This window comes from Chiloscyllium punctatum, chromosome 3 (genome assembly GCF_047496795.1).
Source record: "Chiloscyllium punctatum isolate Juve2018m chromosome 3, sChiPun1.3, whole genome shotgun sequence".
Taxonomy (NCBI): domain Eukaryota; kingdom Metazoa; phylum Chordata; class Chondrichthyes; order Orectolobiformes; family Hemiscylliidae; genus Chiloscyllium; species Chiloscyllium punctatum.
The window spans coordinates 52,188,774-52,209,565 of NC_092741.1; the positions used below are offsets into that span (position 1 = coordinate 52,188,774).

Below are 20,792 nucleotides of genomic sequence, written 5' to 3' on the forward strand. Positions count from 1 at the left end.
TGGCAGGTGAGAAAGGTGACTGGGCAACAAGGGCGATTTGCTTGCCAGCTTTTAAAGCTATCTCCACGCCCCACCTCTTCTCACGACTACCCCCCAACCCATGAGAAGAAAAGAAATACTGACCTTCTTGCTATTGGATCTCTTGAAGAGTAGACCTCAGCCAATAGTCTTTAAACTGCCAGCCTCTGATTGGCTGGCAATCTGGAACACCAATGTTGATGCTTGTGATTGGCTGAAAAACTTGCCAAAGCTCACTACTCAACTCATGAAAAGCTAATTAGAGGGTGAGAGCTTGAGTTTTCTTGCTCGCTTTAGTGGAGTGGTAGTGAACAACTAACATTCCCACCTCTGTACTTAGTCCTGAAAAGAACAAATTGTGAGATGAATTTAATTTAATTTCATTTAAGTGTCAATTTTTGTCAGGTATCTGTTGAAGAATGTTCTTTTGAAGGAAGGGGAAGTGAGGAGATGCAATGTGCCTTTGGCATCTCTCACTGGATGTTTTGGCTTCTTCAGTGAAAGGATAAGGAGTAGCAACTAGCCTAAAGGCTCTTTAACCATAGCAGCTTTCCTGATACAGGGAACTACTGGCAAGTTTGGATGCTGTCTTGTAACTGCGACATATCACCACAAGAACGGGTGATGAATATCTGGTTTTCAGTAGACTGTACGCAAGAACATTAGAACTCGGAGCAGGAGTAGGCTATCTGGCCCTTCGAGCCTGCTCCACCATTCAATAAGATCATGGCTGATCTTTTCGTGGACTCAGCTCCACTTACCCACCTGCTCACCATAACCCTTAGTTCCTTTACTGTTCTATCTCTGTCTTTGCCTTAAAATCATTCAAAGAAATAACCTCAACTGCTATACTGGGTCCAGTGCAATCTGTTTCTAATGTGGGAGAGGTTGCTGCACAACTCTGAAGCAAAAATGCCAGTCTGAATTTTTAAAATTCTCCAATTCTGCATGATCTTGACCTTCGTTATCTTGATTAGCTCCTGCAGCCTTTTGCCTGAGTGCTTTTCCAATTTTGGCCACTTTTGCAGCCTTGGCTGTTTTTGCTCCACCATTGCTACTTAAATCGACATTGGCTGAGGCCATAAGCTCTTCACTTTTCCCTAAATCTCTCTGCGCCACTGCCTTTGTCCCTTCCTCAAAGATGCTACTAAAACCCATGACTAAGCTTTTCACCATCTGTTCGAAAAGTTATTTACATGGCTTGGTGTCCATTCTTTGTCCAATAATGATGAGGTTCTTTGAGGCACTTTTCACATATTATTTTAAGGGCTCTACATAAATATAAGTGGCTGTTCCGCTACATAAATAAACTTGTCTCAAAACTTTAATTATTGCAACAATGGAACGACACCAAGAATAGCCACTTTCTTCTTCGAAGCTGGAAAATATTGTTGAATTAAGTTAGCGATGCTTTAACTGGGTAATGATTATCAGAACTCAAAGGGCCGAATGGCCTCTGTTTTCACTGTAGGGATTCTATGATTCTAAGTTTGTGAAACTATAACACATTGAAAGATTTTTAAGAGGAAAGGGAGATTAGGATGGGATGTACTAAAGAAACTTCACTAGGCATTCCTAAGAATCATTGACTGACTGAAATCCCACTTAGCCATCTATTCAAGTACAGGCAGTGGAAATTACACACAGCAAGCAGTTCATTCAAAAGAGAACTAAATAAATCTTTTGGGTTTAATTAAAGCTACTCAAATCAATTTATTTGCATAATTACATGTCATGACATGCTTGTTATAAAAATAGATATGGTGGGATTCTCTCTTTATGTAGTCAGTGCTTCCTCAAGACAGGGCGATTTGTTTGAAAGCCTATGCGTCTAAACTGTATGACTGTCCAAATTTGCTATTACATGAAACATTTCTATCCATTGGAATGATGGATAAACTGACATACCAGTTAGTTAGATATCTAGCAGAGAAAAGTTGTTGCAAGTGGAAATTGCCTCCACTGATGTAGTTAGTTGAACTCAGTTTGGTCACAACTGCATGATAGATTTACTTAGTTCTCTTTTGGACGAACTACTCGCTGTGTGTAATTTCCACTGCCAGTACATGGACAGATAGCTAACTGAGATTTCAATCAATAATTCTTAGGAATGCCTAGTAAATTTTCTTTAGTTCATCTCATCCCAATCTCAGCTTTCCCCTTAAAATATCCTTCACTGTGTTATGGCCGCCCAAGCTTAGAACCATAGAATCCATGCAGTGAAAATAGAGACCATTCAGCCCTTTGAGTTCTGCACTAACTCTCTGAAGAGCCTTCCATCCAGACCCACCTCAACATCCTATCCCCATAACCCTATATATACTGTGGCGAATCCACCTAACCTGCACACCTTTGGACTGTAGGAGGAAACCAGAGCACCTGGAGCAATCCCATGCAGGCACAGGAAAATCTTACACCATCCTACCCAGGATACCATGTTTAAATCATCCAGTCAGCTTTCCTCCCCACCCCAGGTACTAAAATAACTCTTAGCAAAATCACAATCAAAGGGTGTGTCAAAGGGTAAACCTTCCTTAGTCTTCTCTGTATTCAATTAAAGGAAATTTCACTTGGTCCTGCATTAGATGTAATGTAAGGAATCTGATAAGATGTTGTTTCTGCTTTGATCAAAAATCTGTTCTTGAGCTATTGACTACATCCCCACCCCCCACCATCCCCACCCCGTCCCTGGAAAGTGTCTTGAGATTAAATCAGTCTGCTCACAACCTCGCATCACATTTAACCCCGAGAACAAATTTTAACCACCTACTGGAGCTGTTACTAAATTGCCTATTTTTATCTCATTGACATTGCCTGACTTTGTCCCTGTCTTAGCATATCTTCTGCTGAACCCTTACTTTTAGCTGCATTGCCATTAGCTGGCCAGCAGCTCTTCAGATGTGGCAGTTCCATTGGGAGCAGTGGTCACCCTGACACTGGAGGAGGCTCAGTACAAGAACCAACCAGGCTCTAGAGCCCAGGTAAGAAGGTATAGGGGCTTATTGGGGCTGATCAGAGAGACCACTTCAGAGCCTCTATTTCAAAGCACCGCTGGCTGATCTCCCACATTCTACTTGCCAAAACTTTGGATCATCTAAAACCTTACTGTCTATCTTAACCTGCAATCACATTCACCCCTCCCCATCTGCTGAGAATTACTGTGGCTCTGTGTAACCTCTTGATTTCAAAATTCTTTTCTATGTTTTAATTCCCTTTGTGGCCACCCCTCTTCCTTTGCCTGTAATCTCCTCTAACATCATAACCCTCAGAGATATCTGTGCTGCTATAATTCTGGCTTCAAGAGCATCCCTGATTTTATTTGTTTTCCCATTGGTAGCTGTGCTAAGGCCCTGTGCTCTGTTCTGACATCTCTCGAAGTAATTTTTCTCCTTTAAAATATGCCTCCTCGACCAAGCTTATGGTCATCTGACCTAATTTGTCCAATATTTCTTGGTTTGATATTTTGTTTCATAGTGCTCCAGCTACCTGCCTCTGGATGTTTTGTGTTACATTAGCAGCACCATGCAAGTTGTTGTTAAAAATTTTCTGAGAAACGTTCGTTCTAAAAGTGTGATCTTTTTCAGCAGGAATGTGGACCTTTCTACAAAACAACGCAGAACAAACAGCTTTGCTATCAATTATATCATGTCCAGATCAGATAAAGCCTTTTCCCGTCCGGAAAATGAAGAATCCAGATCTCTCTTTCATTACTATGTTAATGAGGTTATACAAATGGAAAGGCAACAATTTGTAAACAAAGTGCCTGGACCAGGGAACATTGATCTTACCCCACAAGAAAGAGGGGAGAGAAGTGACAATTCAGATGATCCCATGTTCTGTCCGAGTAAGTTCAACATTCCAAATTTTGTGAGCTCTGATCAAAGCTCGTCCCTGACAGAAGATGATCTACTGATGTGTGAGCAGCCAATCGTTCTTGAAAATAAGTCAGATAGATTGCAGGAAATACATCACATTTCTGACTAGTTCTTGGATGAACACAAACTGGGGGCAAGTTCACTTGTGATCAAAAATAGCAATCATCAATCGGAACTAACCTAATTATTGAAATATAAGTGCTTATTTTGAATTTTTTCAGTATTGCTTTCATATAGGCTTGTGATGGTGCCTGGTGGACAGTCTATCACCTTCCCAAGTATGCCTGAATAAATTAGGTAGAAATGGTCAAAATTGGCCTTTGGGGGTTATCCCTGATAGGAACACCACTGAACCTGGTCTTCATCCTGGACCTCCTGCAGTGCCCATCATTGGCCATCACTTCTTCTAGTGTGATTGGGTCTGAATGGCAGTGCTTGAAGGCTGGATCCTTGGCCTGGAGGCCCTGGGAATATTGTTGCCAGCAGGTAAACTCCTAGGGCTCCCAGAAACGAAGGTTACCAATACCTCCACGTCACACTCATTAATTTCAGCTGATAGTTTCCAATTGTATCCTTTTATTATACTTTTTGGCAGAGCCTTACAATTGTTCTAATACTCAATTCAAACAAAGGCCATCTCTAGAATGTCCTTCTCATCTGTAGAAGAGTCATCATAGAATGACAACACTTACAGCTATGTAGGAAGCGTTTTACTGATACTAATTACTAAACTTAATGATCTCAGACTAAGCCCCACTCTCTGCAACTGGATCCTCAGTTTCCTGACCCACAGGCCACAATCAGTGAAGTTTGGGGACAATATTTTATCATTACTAACACTCAACACTGGAGCCCCCCAGGGTGCGTACTCAGCTCCCTACTGTACTCAGCTCCCACTGTATTCACTGTGTACCCATGACTGTATCGCCAAACACTAGACTAATGCCAAGTTCGCTGATGACACCACCATAGTCAGTTGAATCTCAGATGGCGACGAAACCGACTACAGCCGGGAGGTGAAGACCTGGAAAAATGGTGCACTGAGAACAACATAGCTCTCAATGCTGGCAAAACTAGGGAACTCATTATTGACTTTCGGTGGGATGTTACTCATGCCCCCCTACACATTAACAGCACAGAGGTGGAATGAGTGGAGAATGTTAAGCTCCTGGGAGTGGTCATCCACAACAAGCTTTCTTGGACTCATCATGTAGATACACTGATTACAAAGGCCCAACAATGTCTCTTCTTCCTCAGGCAGCTGAGGAAATTTGGCATGACAGTAAATACCCTTGCCAACTTTTATAGGTGCACCATCGAGAACATTCTGTCTGGATGTGTCACTACCTGGTATGGCAACTGTACCATTCAAGATCGGGGCAGTTACAGAGAGTGGTGAACTCGGCCCGGACAATCAAAAAGGCCAACCTCCCATCTATAGAATCCATCTACCAGGCCCACTGTCAAGGGAAGGCCGCCAACATTCTCAAAGATCCATCCCACCCTGGTAATGTTTTTCGACAACCTCTACCATTGGGGAGAAGGTATGGAAGCCTGAACACTCACCAGCCAGTTTTTAAACAGTTTCTACCCTACTGTTGTTAGAATACTGAATGGACTCTCAACATTCACTTGTACCTGTGTTTTTGTTTTTGCCACTATTTACCTATTTACTGTTTACCTATTATTTACTTATCGATGCTACTTGACTCTGTGATATGCCTGTATTGTTCATAAGACAAAGCTTTTCACTGTGCCTCGATACACGTGACAATAAATTCAATTCAGCATTGGTATTGAAGTAGCAGTTATGCTTTAATCCCACATCCCCAGATTTTTTTTTATTTCAGCCTCTAATCAAAGTCACAGATTATACTCAGATTGTTTTATTTTTTGGAATGAGGATGACTCCTTTTGTGAATATTTGGAATAAGTAACCATTTCAAATGTTTACTCTTCTCTGCTTATCCTCAGGGCTACTAGGGGTGGGTACTAAATGCTAACCAGCCAGCCAGTGATACCCATGTCCCATGAGAGAATTTTTAAAAAATGTTGTTTTTTTATGCCTCCCATTGCAGTTGTGGGACTGAAAGGATGTATTTCTATTGTTCTCAGGTGAGTTCAATTATTCTCTTACCCTTTCATTTTCTTCTTTTTGATTTTGGCCACCACTTAGAGAGCAAGAGCATGCTCTTATATAGAACCTTATCACAATTCTGAAAAGCCTCTCCAACCACTTCACTTCATTGTGTTAATGGAGGTCCCTTAAAGGGACCTTCGCAAAATAAACTGCATCTCTTTCCATCTTGTTTCAATGTTTCAAGGACTTCAGTGTGATCTGCGAATAACCTGCAGCACCCAATTGCAGTTTTCTGAAACACTTCTAAATCTAGCTGTTTTGGACTCTCATGTGATGTAATTCAGTCAATTGTTTAATGCTATCTTTCATTGATATTTTTATTGTTAAAAGGCATTTCTGTACTTTTATTTCCTGAGGAAGGGAATTTGTATTTAAACAGTATGAACAGTCATTATGTCTTACAAATAAAGTGGCCGAGTTTTTCAAATTAAAATTGTTTGTCTGTATATTTTTGAGGTTATGAGCACTTTTTTTATTGTGAAATATAATAATAATTCTTATTTAATGACTGATAATTTTTTTTTACAATAAATGGCCCTTGAAGTTTTCTGTCCAGAAATAGATTGAAGATGACCTGCTTAGTCACTGAAATTAGTTGGACCGAATGTAGAACCTACATTTTAAACATGGGGTTTGATTGGGGTTTCTTTCAAGTTCTTGGGAGTCAGTTTTAAATTGGGGTAGCAAAATCATTGTTATTATTATATTGTTATGTTATTTTTATTGGCATTATTATATTTCTTAAAGCATGTTAAAGAGGCTGTGGAAACTGTACACAAATTGCTTTAAGTTCATGGCATCATCATTAAGTTGGAGATTGGGTAGAATCTTCCATTGTTGTGTTAAAGTCTAGCAGTGGGCTTGGCTTCAGGTGTCACTTCCATTTGGGGACAGTTGTGGTTTTCAGCTCGTTGCTCATGTACATACATAATTGCACATGTACAAAGTGAATCTGAACTTCCAGCCCACATTGTCACCTTGGTCACCTCCCTTTGGAGATATTTCACAGTAAACTGAATCTGGTCCCATGGCTCAGTGAGGCTTCCCTAGACACTGTGCTCCTGGCCATCCTGAACAGCAGGAGGCGCTCTTCTCCACTATAGGCAGCAAGAGGCCCTCCAGTCTGATCAAGGTGACTTGAACCAATGTTGCAATGCTTCACAAATGAACCTGGATGCAGTGCAGGAAGACTGTGAAGGATATCCCAAGAATCTTAAAGTAAGTGTCACTGTCCACTCACTGCAAATTGACCCTTGTGGGGCATCATTCATTCTGACTGTGCCAGTGCAGTGGGATGTCCAATAGGAAGATGATGTGTAAGATTCAGTAACACCTGGGTGATGTGATCTGAATGGGTGACAGCCACCTCTTGCTGTCAATGTTCTCCCAGTTTCCTGGACAGTGCACATTCACATTACTGAGAAGGACTCACGACCTGGCATACTCATGAAGTGCCTGGTCATCCATTGCCATCACACTTGTTCCTTCTCTTTCTCTTTCTATAGGAAAGGATCACCCAAAATGAAAAGTCACAGTTTTACAAAAAGGTTTGGTTGAAAGCACAGATGTGGAGAAATAGCTTCTCTCAAAGGGAAATGAATCTGTGGAATTCACGACCCATAGTGCAGCGGATACTTGGACTTTGAGTAAATTCAATGAGGAGACAGTCAGATTTTTAGTTAATAATAGGTTGAAAGGTTATGGAGAGTGGGCAGGAAAGTGGAGTTGAAGCCAAGATGAGATCAGCCATGATCGAGTCAAATGACAGAGTGGGCTCGAGGGGCTAAATTACCTGTTCCCACTCCTCGTTCTTATGTTCTAAAACTAGGAGAGGGAGCAGATTCAGACTGGCAGAGGGGGTCCCAAATATTTGAATCCTCAGCCCATTTGAGGGGAGGCTACAGAGCTGTTGGGCAAGGACCAGGACTTTGCCTGTGCAGGTGGATGGATAGGACTGTCTCCGAAGGTCAGCAAGGATACTACCACTCAGCTACTGCACCCAGATATGCCGAGTGTCTCAGACATTGTTTAGAGAAGGGGCTGTGTACATTCAGCAACTAATTCTCTCTCCTCCAATCCAGGTAAAGGCAGCTACAAATGCCTTCAGAAGGTCAAGTGAGGAGCATCCAGAGGATACTCAAAGTTCCCAAGCTATAATTGGCAGCAGCATGGAGTGGGCGAAGAAAGGAAACCACTCAAGGGCATATGGTGGCACAGGTGTTCATTCAATGTATGTGTGTGCATTACTCAAATGTAGCTTGATGGATACTGCATGAGTTTCCTGTAGATTCAGTGCATTAACACACTTGGTGCTGACATGGTTGACTGAAGTCAAAGGAATGGACTATTTTCTTCCACCAGAATCAAAAACGGTCTTCTTTTGATACACCATTTATTGTCTTTTCATCAGTAAAGTGTGTGGCTCATGTTGTTCACATTACTTAGAGAAGGATGATCTGCTGTTTGGTAATTACACACAGTTCTCACAAAACCGATACAGGGATAATGCCTTTTTTTTTAATGGGGTGAGAGTGGGAGTGGGCCTGGGTTTACTATATTGCAGCCACCACGGATATAATCTGGGAGTAATGACAAAATGTGTACTGATGCAGCAGCGTGGAAGGTGGTATGAGTTTTCCCCTGGCTAGGGTCTCCAGAGCCAGGCAAACCATTCTCAGGCCACAAGGTAGGCAGCACATTATTGAGATGTCTGTTCTCGCAGCAGGATAATTTCAAATTGTCATATCTATAAGGTCCAAGAGGGCCTTGCTATAATAGACCTACCAAGAAAACACCCAATTTCCAAATACCTGACACAAACATCCAGCTGGGAAAGTCGAGGCTGGAGCTTGAAGACTGTTCCTCTCTGCCATATGGGCTGGTTAAGGAATTAACCTCTTCCTCCCCCATGGTTGCATCCCTATTTACGATATCATGAGACAACACCAGCCCACAGTGTGCTGTGGTTCCATGCCTTTTTGGGATATTGTCAGCATGTATTGTCATAATTTCTGAATCTATATTAATTTTTTGTGAGTGGAACTCAGCTTATCATGAGCCTGCAGCATCTAGGCTCATGGCCTATAGGCTGACCTTCCGGTCACTTTGAACTTTCATCTATTAATTCCACCCAAATAAAAAAAGTCTCCTCACACTTCTAGTGTTACCTTTTTGCCAAAGCCTGCAACTCAGCACTCCTCAGGAGAATGTAGACCGATTTGTGTTTGCTGTAAGAATCAAAATGAACCTCTCCCCATTTCCACAGAACCCATCCTTGTTTAGCTCTTTTAAAATCAGTCAAATCGAATTAAATTGTGTAAATCAAATTAAACCAGATTGTAATGTGCTAGCCCCTTAAAGGAGCACTGCAACAAAATTAAAGGTTTAAGATTTAAATCAACAAAATTCAGATTAAGAAGTTACTTTGGAAATTATGTATGCACTTCAACCCCAGCAGTGCTGAATGGTCAGAGTGTACCAGTGTTCACCACATGCACCCTGTCCAAGGACACCAAGTACAAATACAAATGTGGAGAAAGGGCAGGCTGAGACACCATTTTAACTTCCCACAGCCTAGACTTGTTTATGACCATCTTCCTCCTCTTTCTTTTTCTACACTGTATTCATTAAAAAAAATCTTTGCATATACACACTGTCAGAAATGCAGATTGGTTCTGTACTGTTGTACATCAAAAACAAAACAGACATTGGACTTTAACTCTATCCAACACTCTTACCAATATTTACATATATTTGAGGCACTAGGAGGGTCCGATAACTGAACCGTCCCCCATTTACTTTTACCAGGAAGGCTTCAGATACTGGTCTTTCCCCAGTGCGCTTCAGTGGCAGCTTTGCACACTTTAGTGCGTCCCTCAGCACATAGTCCTGGAGCTTGAAATGGGTCAGTCTGCAACTCTCTAAAAGGGGCAACTCATTTTTCTGGAAGAACAAGTAGTTTTGGGCAGACCTAAGAGCGACTTTCACCAAGGTGATGTTTGTCGAAGTGTGCACCCCAGGGAACAAACCATAGAGTGCAGGAGTCCTACATCACAGAGCTGCGTGGGATGAATCTTGACAAAAAAGCACTGCATCATTCTACAGAGTTCCTTTGAAAAGGCGCATTCCAGAAGATGTGTGACAGTCTCAGTCCCCAAGTAGCCACTTTGGGGGCAGCATGCAATGGTGCAGACCGACTGGGTGTACACAAAGGATCATTAATTACTGAAGTCCCAATTTTGAGGTTAACTACACCAATCTTGGCTGTAAAGATATACTGACCATGAGAGCCACAGTGTGTCAGATGTTTCATGTTTTGTTTAGTAATTCTTGTGTCTGTGGGAAGATTCCAAATGAGAGGAAATGAGATTAAGAAAAGTATAATCTGTACCATTTCTGCAGTGCATCATTTTAAATCATCACCTTAGGAATATTTATTGGAGAATTATCCTTTTTTAAATGATTAATTCCTGCATTGAACTTAAAACCAGTCAAAAATAAAACTCGAGACACCATCCTAAACTTTAAAAAACATGCAAATAATATAATCACTGCATCATAAGCCTGTGACCAAAATGTATATATGTCTCAGACTTCTTCTTACCTCAGGATCATTTGATGCATGGCATACGAAGAGATGTATGCTCCTCTTGCAATTTAATAGTGTAATGTTGGTCTAGACATTGATGTGCCTGTGAATGCAATGTAAGTATACACTAGTTGTAATAAGTTTGCTGTATTCTTTAATACTACAAAATGCACAGCTCAGTTTCTTATGGGAAATATCATAAGCACACAACATCACTCTCACTTTTCACGACCACCTAACCTCCTGCAGATCCTACAATTCCCACCCATGACCATGCAACTCCCAGCCCCAGAACTGACTATTTCCGTCTGGAGCACGGTATCAACAGACATATCCTTAAACTTCCCACAGCAGTGATTACACCCTCACCAACCAGTTCACTGGGTGAACAGGACTGGACACAAATATGTTGTCATGTCTAATCTTCCACCCTTGGACAAGCAGTGTCCCCACCCTTAGAATCATAGAATCCCTAATGCGTGGAAGCAGGCCATTTGGCCTTTGTGTCTATACCAAACTTCCAAAGAGCATCCCACCCAGCCCCAACCCCCAACGCTGTCCCTGTAACCCCACATTTCCCATAGTTAACCCACCTAGCCTACATATCTTTGGACTTTGGGAGGAAACCCATGCAGTCACAGAAAAATTGTGCAAACTCCACTGGCCCTTGCCAGCCAGTATTTTTTCTTTCCCCTCACTCTCCTTCCTCTGTGCACCAAACTGCATCCAGCCCACATGCATCCTCTTCATAGAAGATTCACAGAATCCCTACAGTGTGGAAACAGGCCCTTTGGCCCCAACAAGTCTACACTGACCCTCCAAAGAGTAACCCACCCAGACCCATTCCCCTACCCTATTATCCTACATTTACCCCTGTCTAACGCACCTCACCTACACATCCCTGAACACTATGGGCAATTTAACATGGCCAATTCACCTAACTTGCACAGCTTTGGATTGTGGGAGGAAACCTACGCAAACATGGGAAGAATATGCAAACTCCATACAGACAGTCACCTGAGGCTGGAATCAAACACAGGTCCCTGACCCTATGAGGCAGAAGTGCTAACCACTGAGCTACCGTGCTGCTCTGTTTTACTGGTTTTTTTTCAACTTGAAGACTTTTTGCTGCAACTCTGTCATTAAGCTTGGTTTAAAGCCTAATCAGTATGACAAAGTTGTACAAATTAACTCCAAAGTCCTGGAAGTCAACCTCACAGGTATGCAGCTCTAATACTCAGATGGGTATCTGAAGGCAACTATTTCCTAAATGGGTAGAACTTAGTTTGGAGGGACCAGTTAATTCTGGCAATTTGTGCTTTTAATGAGATACAGAAAGGCTTCTGGACACCTGCAGTCAGGAAGATTAATACTCTTTTTAAGGTTGGAGAAATTATTTGCTGTTCAAAGATTGCTTTTACAGACATACCAGTGAAATTGTGAATTTTGGACTCTGGCTTAATGAAGTTCCTTCACCCACCTTTCATCTCCCTGCATCTGCGACTGGGGGATTATACACAATATTAGGTTGTGTGAAACTATGAAAGATAAGATAGTTGAAGCATTAGATACTGAGATGCTATTTTCTTGGCTGCAGAATTTAGAAGTCAGTGCCATAGTCTCAGCATAATGAGCCTGCAATTTAAGGCTGAGACAAGTGGAAATTTCTTCAGATGATTGTGACTTTTTGAAATTTTGTTTTCAGAGGACTGTGGATGTTGAGTCATTTTCAAGGTTGAGGTAGATTTTTGGAATCTAGAGAATCAAGGAACATAGGTTGGAAAGTAGAGTTAAGGTAAAAAATGAACAAGAATATTAGTTAATATAAGGTTTAAGTGGCTATGTGTCCCACGTCTGCACCAATTCTTTTTAAACTGTCCTGTCATATGGAAATTAGGTGGTATACTGAACTTTCCATTTGCAGTTGGCAGCTATTATTCCTTTGGATTCTGGATAACAATTCAAAGCAAATCAAACAATTCATTGCAGATCCATCAAGATTTGAAAGGTTATAGCCAACTGCCAAGTTTCTGCCGATGATTACAACCAAATGGTGCATAAGGGATTAAATTGTGATGTTTCATCCCAGTGATTGAACGGTCATCAGCAGACACTGCCCAGCCACACCCATAAAGAATGGCAGCGAATGCTGTATTCGGACTCTGGGATGGTGTAAATAGCAAACATGTAGAGTTTGTTTTGTGCTTTTCAGAAGACAGGAAAGGTAATGGGTAAAAATTCAGAAATATCATTAACAATAGCAGGTCTTCTTTAAGTTGGAGGCTCTTCCTGACAACTGAGGTTATCAGATAACGCCATTGATGGAACTTTTTAAAGTTTTGATATGAATAAATCCAAAATTATAAGATGATTGCCACTACTAACCTGATCAGTCGCATGGGTAGAAGGATGATAGAAGGTGAACTAGATGAATTTCAATTTGCTATTTGATAATACTCATGATCATAAGCAAATTGCAAACAAGAGGAAATGAAATTAAGAAAAACATAATATTTACCATTTCTGCTCTGCATTATTTTAAATCATCACTGCAGGAACATTCATTGGAGAGGGTCTCCAATTTTAAATGGTCAATCCCTGGGGTGATGTATTAATGGTCAACCAAAACTAAAACCTCGATCCAAGCATTGCCCCGATCAGGCCTTGCTTGTTACTGATTCCCTGGTGACATGGGTGTTTTTTCTGGTGGTGGAAATATTAAATAGTTTGCACAATGGTGTTTTCACTGAGTCCCTGTACTTACACACACACACACAAAATAAAATTAAAAAAAATAAAAAAAACCTTGATCCTGAATAAACATGGGCATTACTCCGGTTAAAGTACTGTATGCCTTTTCTTGTGTTTGATATCTGAATCAACTAGAATTTTGACTTTCAATCGCACACCTAGATCTACATCACCTCGTTGAATATATGTTAGCATTTCATCCTGTGGAGAGACTGAATCTGACATTGCTGTTAAGTGATTTTGTTCAAGGTCCAGTGGTTGCTAATGCACATCTGTTAGTCTTGATTCTATATGCATTCGGTTGGCTTCAGTAATCCCTGAGACCAGTGTTATGATACATATAAAACATAGATAGAAGCAAAAATACAAGAGGGTAACACAAATCAATTAATTAGATGATGTCAAGTTAAATAATTATTTATCTCGACAGCCTCTAAATTGGATTTCTCACTTTATGTCTCTTACTTCAACCTACTAATTTGTCATCATTCACAAATATTGCAATCCTAATTGTGCAAGTTCAAAAGTGCAAAGGCATCAAATTGGTTCATATTTTAGTGTTACATGAATACAACTAAAATGATATTGCTTCACACAATGTAGTGGTACAAAAGAGCAAAACATACTTAGACATGGTTTGACAAGGTGGAAATTGATGGGTGCAAGAATGGTGAAATTTTTAAAATGTGCCACCCAAACTCTCTTAAAAATCATGAGCATCACTTTTGCATGTTATTTTATCAGTTGTAATTCTGTTTATTGTAAAATTTTCTGTTCCACACAGAAAATTTATAACCATCTATTAATTGTCATTTTATTTTTGCCATTACGGCAAATTTGTTCATCTATAGTTCAGAAATGAACAACAGTATTTTTTGTGACTGAAGAATGTTGTTCGCTCTGCTATGATATTTTAGTGATTTTGGATTGCTGTGTTGTTTCAGCAAGAGTTACTGCGGTAACACATCGTTTCTTCTTTATGTACTTTGTGAAAGAACACTATTCCTGTGAAAAGTCAACAGATGCAAAGATCTATGCTCCTTTCATGTGAACGCATAAAAAGGTTTACTATTTTCTGAATAAGATTGATACTGGACATACGTCTCACTTTTTAAAATGTGAATTACACATGCTAGAGGTTAACAGTAACTACATGTTATGACCAAAAAAAATTCCTGTGCCATGGCTTAGCATAGCTTCAGCATTTTCTTCCCTTCTGTGAAACACTGGGTAGACTAACAATATAAGTAAAATGTGTGGACACACCTGCCAGTAAGGTATTTAAAGTAACATGAAAGACGGCAAACTGTAGCTGATGGAAGTATTTTGCAGGAGCATAATACATGTTTCAGAATACGCCCACTGACTTTTGCTCTTTTGTCATAAGTTTGGCGAAAGACCCATAGAAATCCCAGAAAAGTCTTATGGAATACATCTGCATGGTTGGTATTTTAATCTAATGGTGCTTAATGCACCTGAGCCCTGACGAATGACACTGTTATTTCATGAACTGATAGATCTTAGTGACAAAGATTACTACTGAATGTTGTCTACATGGATTTTAGGAAGCACTTTGACAAGGTCCTTCATGTCAGGCTGATACATGAGATCTGTAGTGAATTGGTAAGACGGTTACACAACGGGCTTTGTTATAGAAGACAGAGTGTGGTGGAAGGCTGGTTTTCAGTGATGTTCCACAGGGATTGGTGCTGGGACCCCTCTTGTTTGTAATATATATAAGTGACATGGAGGAGAGCGTAGGTTGTCTGATGCAGATAGTGAGGAGAATTGCAAGAGGTTGATACAGCAAGATATAGATAGGTTCGAGACTTGGGCATGAAAATGGCAGATTGAGTTTAATTTGACAAAATGTGAGGATATGCATTTTGGAAGATCTAATGCATTAGAGAAGCTTATAGTAAATGGCAGAAATCTTATTGGATCAACATACAGTGGGATCCCTGAAAATAACAACAAAGGTGGATAAGATGGTAAAGAAGACATATGGCACGCTGGTCTCCATTTATCAGGGCACAGAGTATAACAACTTGCAAGTCATGTTGCAGCTGTTTAGATATGTTGTTTGGCTACATTTGAAATATTGTCAGTTCGCCGCACTACCAGAAGGACGTGGAGGATTTGGAGAGGGACAGAAGAGGTTTATCAGGATGTTGCCTTGTTTGGAAGGTATTAGGTATGGACAAACTTGGTTTGCTTTCATTTGAAAGTCGAAGGATGAGGGGCAGCCTGATAGAAGTTTATAAAATTACAAGAGGTGTGGATAGAATGGATAGTCAGAGTCTTTCTAGGATGGAAATGTCAATTGCTGGAGCACATAGATTTAAGGTAAAAGAGGAATAAGGTTAAAGGAAATGTGAGAGGCGAGGTTCTTTTTTACATCGAGGGTGGTAAGTGCTTGCAATGTGCTGCCAGAGGATGTGATGAACATTGATTCAATAGCAATGTTTAAGAGACATCTTGACAGATATAAGAGGAGGTAGGAAATAGTGAAATACGGACAGCATAGAGGCAAGAGGTTTTTAATTTAGAAAAGCATCATGTGTTGGTACTGTTTTGGTGGGCCAAAGGGCCTGCTCCTGTGCCTTACTGCCATTTGTTCTTTAGATCTGGCAGCATCTGTGCAGAGTTAACATTTCAGAACAGCCCTGAAACATTGCTGTTTCAAATTCATCACTGTTGTGTATCATGTATTTGTACTGCCTCTGAAATTAAACTGGAATAACAGCACGTGAATAACTAACATTAGTCTGAAAATCCTGATAATTTTGCAGTTACAATAATCTTTTTAAAATAAACAAGACTTATATTGTACAAGGTGTACTTGCACACCGACCTCCATGTAACTGAATAATGACAGCTCTATTTGATGATAAATAAACTGCATAAGCCTATGGGATAAGGTGCAGGTGTAGAACAAAGCTAAAAGCTGGCACAGACACAATGAGCAGAATGACGTTCTTTTGTGCTTTCTATTCTGTTCATGAGAATTTAATTCACTTTTAATTAGAGTTAAATAAAGTGATTTTACAGAAACTGTAAGATTGATATTTATGATTCATTGATAAAAACAATATATCTGTAGCATTCTGGTGGAATGAAAAACAAATTAAAAGTACCTGAATAAGATTCACGTAAAAATTTGAATTAATCAGCAGTTTTTAAACCAAGTCTAATCAAACAAAATTAGGAGCCAGCCTTGGCAAACATGTTTCTCCCAAACAACTTACCATTTGTGCACAAAGAACAGACCTTTTATGATCAAACAGCACCATGGCACAGCTTCACAGGCTGCACGTATGAATACAAATTCCATAACATGAGTGCAATTCCATAACATATTAATTTTATAGTATTACAATTGCCTAGTAAACGTTGAGATAGTTTGTCTCGTGGAACTAGGAGCTGGAATAACAACCCCTTGTCTCTGCAGTTCACGAAGAACATCCAATATAGAGTCCAGCTCTGTTCTGAAGTTTTCCAGTTCATGATTTTTAAACTGTGCTAACTTCTTCCACTTCTCAACCTCTTGAATTTGTTCTGCATCAGCACTATGCCTTGCTTGTTGAATTAACTATTAGCAAATTAAGGAAGAAAAAGATTAAGTGAAACCTGATAACTATTTACAATAAAAATTGAATAAAGAAGGCAACTTAAAATGCTATTCAGCAGCAAATGATATCCAACAGAAAGCAGTATTACCTAGAAGGCAAGAAGGACTATAAAGATTATCAACTACGTGCTTACTTTTCTGTATGAACTTGGTGCACAAAGGATTGTTCTATCTTGACATCTGTGAATTTTACTTCAATGAAACCATATATTATGAAATGCAATATGCATAATTCTTTACATAATGATGAACTTAGAAACTAAAAATGCTCTTTTACAATTCAGCAGCAGTCCCAAATATCAGGAAGAACCTCCTGGGACTACCCAATTGTTATTTAATAATAGACATACCGTTATTTTTGACAGTGTATTCCTGAATTAATTACACTGTCTTTTGCAGGAAGTACAGAAATGTGGACAAAAGTGAGGGGATTCATACACATACACAAGTCCAGCAAAAAAAAAAGATAAGTTATTCTCGATGATGGGCTTAATGACCTACTTTTGTTCTAAATGCATGACAGAAGCTTGACTTTCTCAATACTAGCATATCCTGTTTGTTCTCTTTTAGTTTGTGGGATACGGGGAAAGTCAGTATTCATTGACCATCCCGAGTTATGCTTTAGATTGTGGCAGTGAGTTCCTTTACTTTTGAAGGCTATGTTATTTAGCTATGCTGTGCTGTTAGGGTAGGAATTCCTGTTTTCTGAGCAACAGTGAAAGAACAGTGATTTACAAGTGAGCATAATATGTGACTTAGGAGAATGTGTGGGTGGAATTGCTTCATGTCCTTATTCTCCTAGCTGGTAATGGTTACAGGCTTGAAGAGTGCTGGCAGAAGAATGAAGACTGATACCTTGTTATTCAGAGCAGCCATAACTCAGCCAGCTTGCTGAATAGTTGCCAATGCAGCCATCTAAATCTTCACCTAATGCAGATGCAACAGACTTGAGACAGTTGATCAAAAAACATTTCCAACACTAATTATGACTTTAAGCAGGTAAAGTGGATGACTTTAAAATCATAACATACCCTATGTTCATTATTCACTGGACAGAATCACATTTAAATTAGTATATATTTCCATTGATTCTGGAGGAGAGAATGCACTGGATCCAAGAAAAAGCCTACAGTTATATGGTTAGAGACAAAAAAAAAATGCAGATGCTGGAATCCAAAACAGACAGGCATGAGGCTTGAAGAAAAGAGAGAACCAGGCAGTATCAGGTGATGGAGAAGTCAATGTTTCGGGTATAACCCTTCTTTAGGGCTGGGGGTGGGTGTGGGAGGAGCTGCTCCCTGCCACCTACTGGATTCATTCCTCCCATCTATATAGCTGCCTTCACCTATCCCCACTTCACCACACGCCCCTATCTCCCCTTTATCTGCAGCTCCCCCCACACCCACCCAGAGTCCTGAAGAAGGGTTACACCTGAAACGTCGACTTCTGCACCTCCTAATGCTGCCTGGCTTGCTGTGTTCTTCCAGCCTCTTGCCCGTCTATTACAATTATATGGTGCCTTTCACATCCTCAAGCATTTTATAGACAATTAGTTATTTATGAAGTCTGCTGAGGGGATGTATTTGATATCAGGGAAATGTTTTTGTTGTCAGGCATGTGTAAATCTGCAATCACAACTGACTAGCTGCTGGAGTGCTGACTCACCTCGTCATTGTGCTGCTAAAGACTGAGGGTTTGGAGAGAGTGAGGTGGCAGTTCTGAGAAGCAATTTATTTCCTCTCAGTTATTTGTTACTTTCTATCTTCTTCAGTGTAATTTTCCCCATTATTCTGGGTAACTGAAGTTCCATTGACAAAAAGAGTAGCAATCTTTTAACGACAAAAAAAAAATGCACTACTGAAAGATATAAAAGATTTTAGAAAGGAAGGTCAACCACACTGTTATGATGGAGGACTTCAACTGAGGAGTGTTGGAAAAGTTAGGACTGATCTCAGAACTCAGAAATTAACATGTGACCTAAAAACGTTTTTTCAAACTGAACAACAATTCTGATAAGAATGGATAGAGAAAAACCTATTACTCAGTAACAATTATCATAGATTTAAAAGCATTAACAACAGATCTATAAACGTCTTCATTTTGAAAAGCATTACAATCTGGAATGCTCTTACCTTTAAAGGGTAATGCAATTGATTACTAAAGAATATTAATCAAGGTACTTGGAAGATGAGAACTTTATAGCGTGAGAATAAAATGTTTTGTGGAACCATGTATAATTGCTCTATCAAATAAACCTGCACTGGCACAATGGACTGAATGTTCTCTTTCAGAACTGCAAGTTCCTAGGATACTTTTAAAAAAAATTTTCTCTATAAATTATCCAGAAAAGCTCAAACTCATTCATTTAAAATCAGATTATTTTTGATGCTTTCTTTTGTTGTTTATGCCTCAAAACTATCCTTTCCAAATTTTCTGTTGAATGATCACATGATATAGATTATACTTTGGTATGTTATCTTGGGAAAATTACTCCCATTATGATGTGCTTTTCCCTCATACATACAGGGTTTTCTCATTGGGATACAAAATTCTCAGAACAAAAGTTGAAATTCAGATAAAAGGGCAAAATGTGTTTTGTATTAGTAACACTTAATCTAATCAACAGACAATTATTAATTAAATAATTTTTGTTTGCATATGGATGAATAATACTTTTTTTTATTATCCGAAAAGTTAACATACTCGGTTTCTCATTTCTCTTCTGTGATTTATTTTTGGATGTGGCGAAGATGTTTTCCCTTGCAGAGAAACTTCGTATTTGGGGTTACAGTTTCAAAATCAGGCTGTTGTATTTTTAAAAAATGAGGAACTTCTCAAAACAGAAAGTTGTAAATCTTTGAAATCCTCTACTCAGAGAGAGATGGAGGCTGGATCATTGAATATCTTCAAGGCTGAGTTACATAGATTTTTGATTGACAAAGGATTGAAGTTTATGGGTGAACAGGCAAGAAAGTGGAGGAAGGCCACAATTACACTAGCCGTGATCTTATTAAATGGTGGAACATGCTGGAGGGGCCAGATGACCTAATCCTGTTCTTATTTCTTAAGGTTTTGCATTACTTAAGAATTAGCTAAGAATAATACCTGTTGGAATTCTTGCTCTCTCTGAGCATACTTGAACTCCATCTTCTGAATTTTCCTTTCCAAAGCCAAGAAGTGTTTCATCTCTGGGCTATGATTCTCTTTGGCTTCCCTCAATTCTTCTAAAAGCTTGGCCATCTGGGAGATTACATTTAAGTAAATAAAGGTTACAATTTATTTTTACAAAGAAATGCATGTAATAGAAACATGAATATGCGATTTGGCCATCAAAAAGTAAAGCTGCACCTAATCTTAAAACTGTGATGTGGATGTTCCGAAAGCTCATGCTTCCAAAGAAACCTGTTGGACTGTAATCTGGTGTTGTGTGATTTTTAAACTTAATCTTAAAACTCTACCAGAAACAAAGTGCTTGCTAGAAAATCACTAATCATCATGTAGGCAATAGATTCTTTAGTTTATTGATGAGCAAGGATTCAAATTTAGTTAATGCTGTATGGTTTTTAAAATACTTAAAATGGCTAATGTTATTTTTTAGATTGAAGTTACTTACAGTGTGGAAAAAGGCCCTTCGGCCCAACAAGTCCACACCGACCCTCTTATTTTTGGACCATGTACAGGACTGGGAGAGGGAGAGAAAACGAAAGAAAGAAAGAAAGAAAGAAAGAAAGAAAGAAAGAAAGAAAGAAAGAGAGAAAGAGAGAAAGAGAGAAAGAAAGAAAGAGAGAA

The 20,792-nt window shown here is 39.6% G+C and overlaps 2 protein-coding genes across 11 annotated transcripts in view; one reads left to right on the forward strand and one right to left on the reverse strand.

Annotated features, from left to right (window-relative positions):
• LOC140458515 (melanocortin-2 receptor accessory protein 2-like) overlaps positions 1-6,445 on the forward strand; it is a 40,533-nt gene extending 34,088 nt beyond the window's left edge. For 3 of the 4 annotated variants that reach the window (XM_072553272.1, XM_072553241.1, XM_072553261.1), the window contains one exon: positions 3,603-6,445. In XM_072553272.1, the coding sequence (XP_072409373.1) occupies positions 3,603-4,002 (400 nt within the window). In that variant the 3' untranslated portion in view covers positions 4,003-6,445. The remainder of the gene's footprint in view (positions 1-3,602) is intronic. The other variant, XM_072553251.1, reaches the window with a different exon arrangement.
• Positions 6,446-16,470: 10,025 nt separating this feature from the next.
• Positions 16,471-20,792, reverse strand: part of cep162 (centrosomal protein 162) — a 122,136-nt gene continuing 117,814 nt past the window's right edge. For 3 of the 7 annotated variants that reach the window (XM_072553295.1, XM_072553332.1, XM_072553285.1), the window contains 2 exons: positions 20,109-20,243; positions 16,472-16,964 (listed from right to left, as the gene is read on the reverse strand). In XM_072553295.1, the coding sequence (XP_072409396.1) occupies positions 16,746-16,964; positions 20,109-20,243 (354 nt within the window). In that variant the 3' untranslated portion in view covers positions 16,472-16,745. Of the gene's footprint in view, positions 16,965-20,108; positions 20,244-20,792 lie in introns of all 7 variants that reach the window. The other 4 variants (XM_072553333.1, XM_072553314.1, XM_072553324.1 and 1 more) reach the window with 2 other exon arrangements.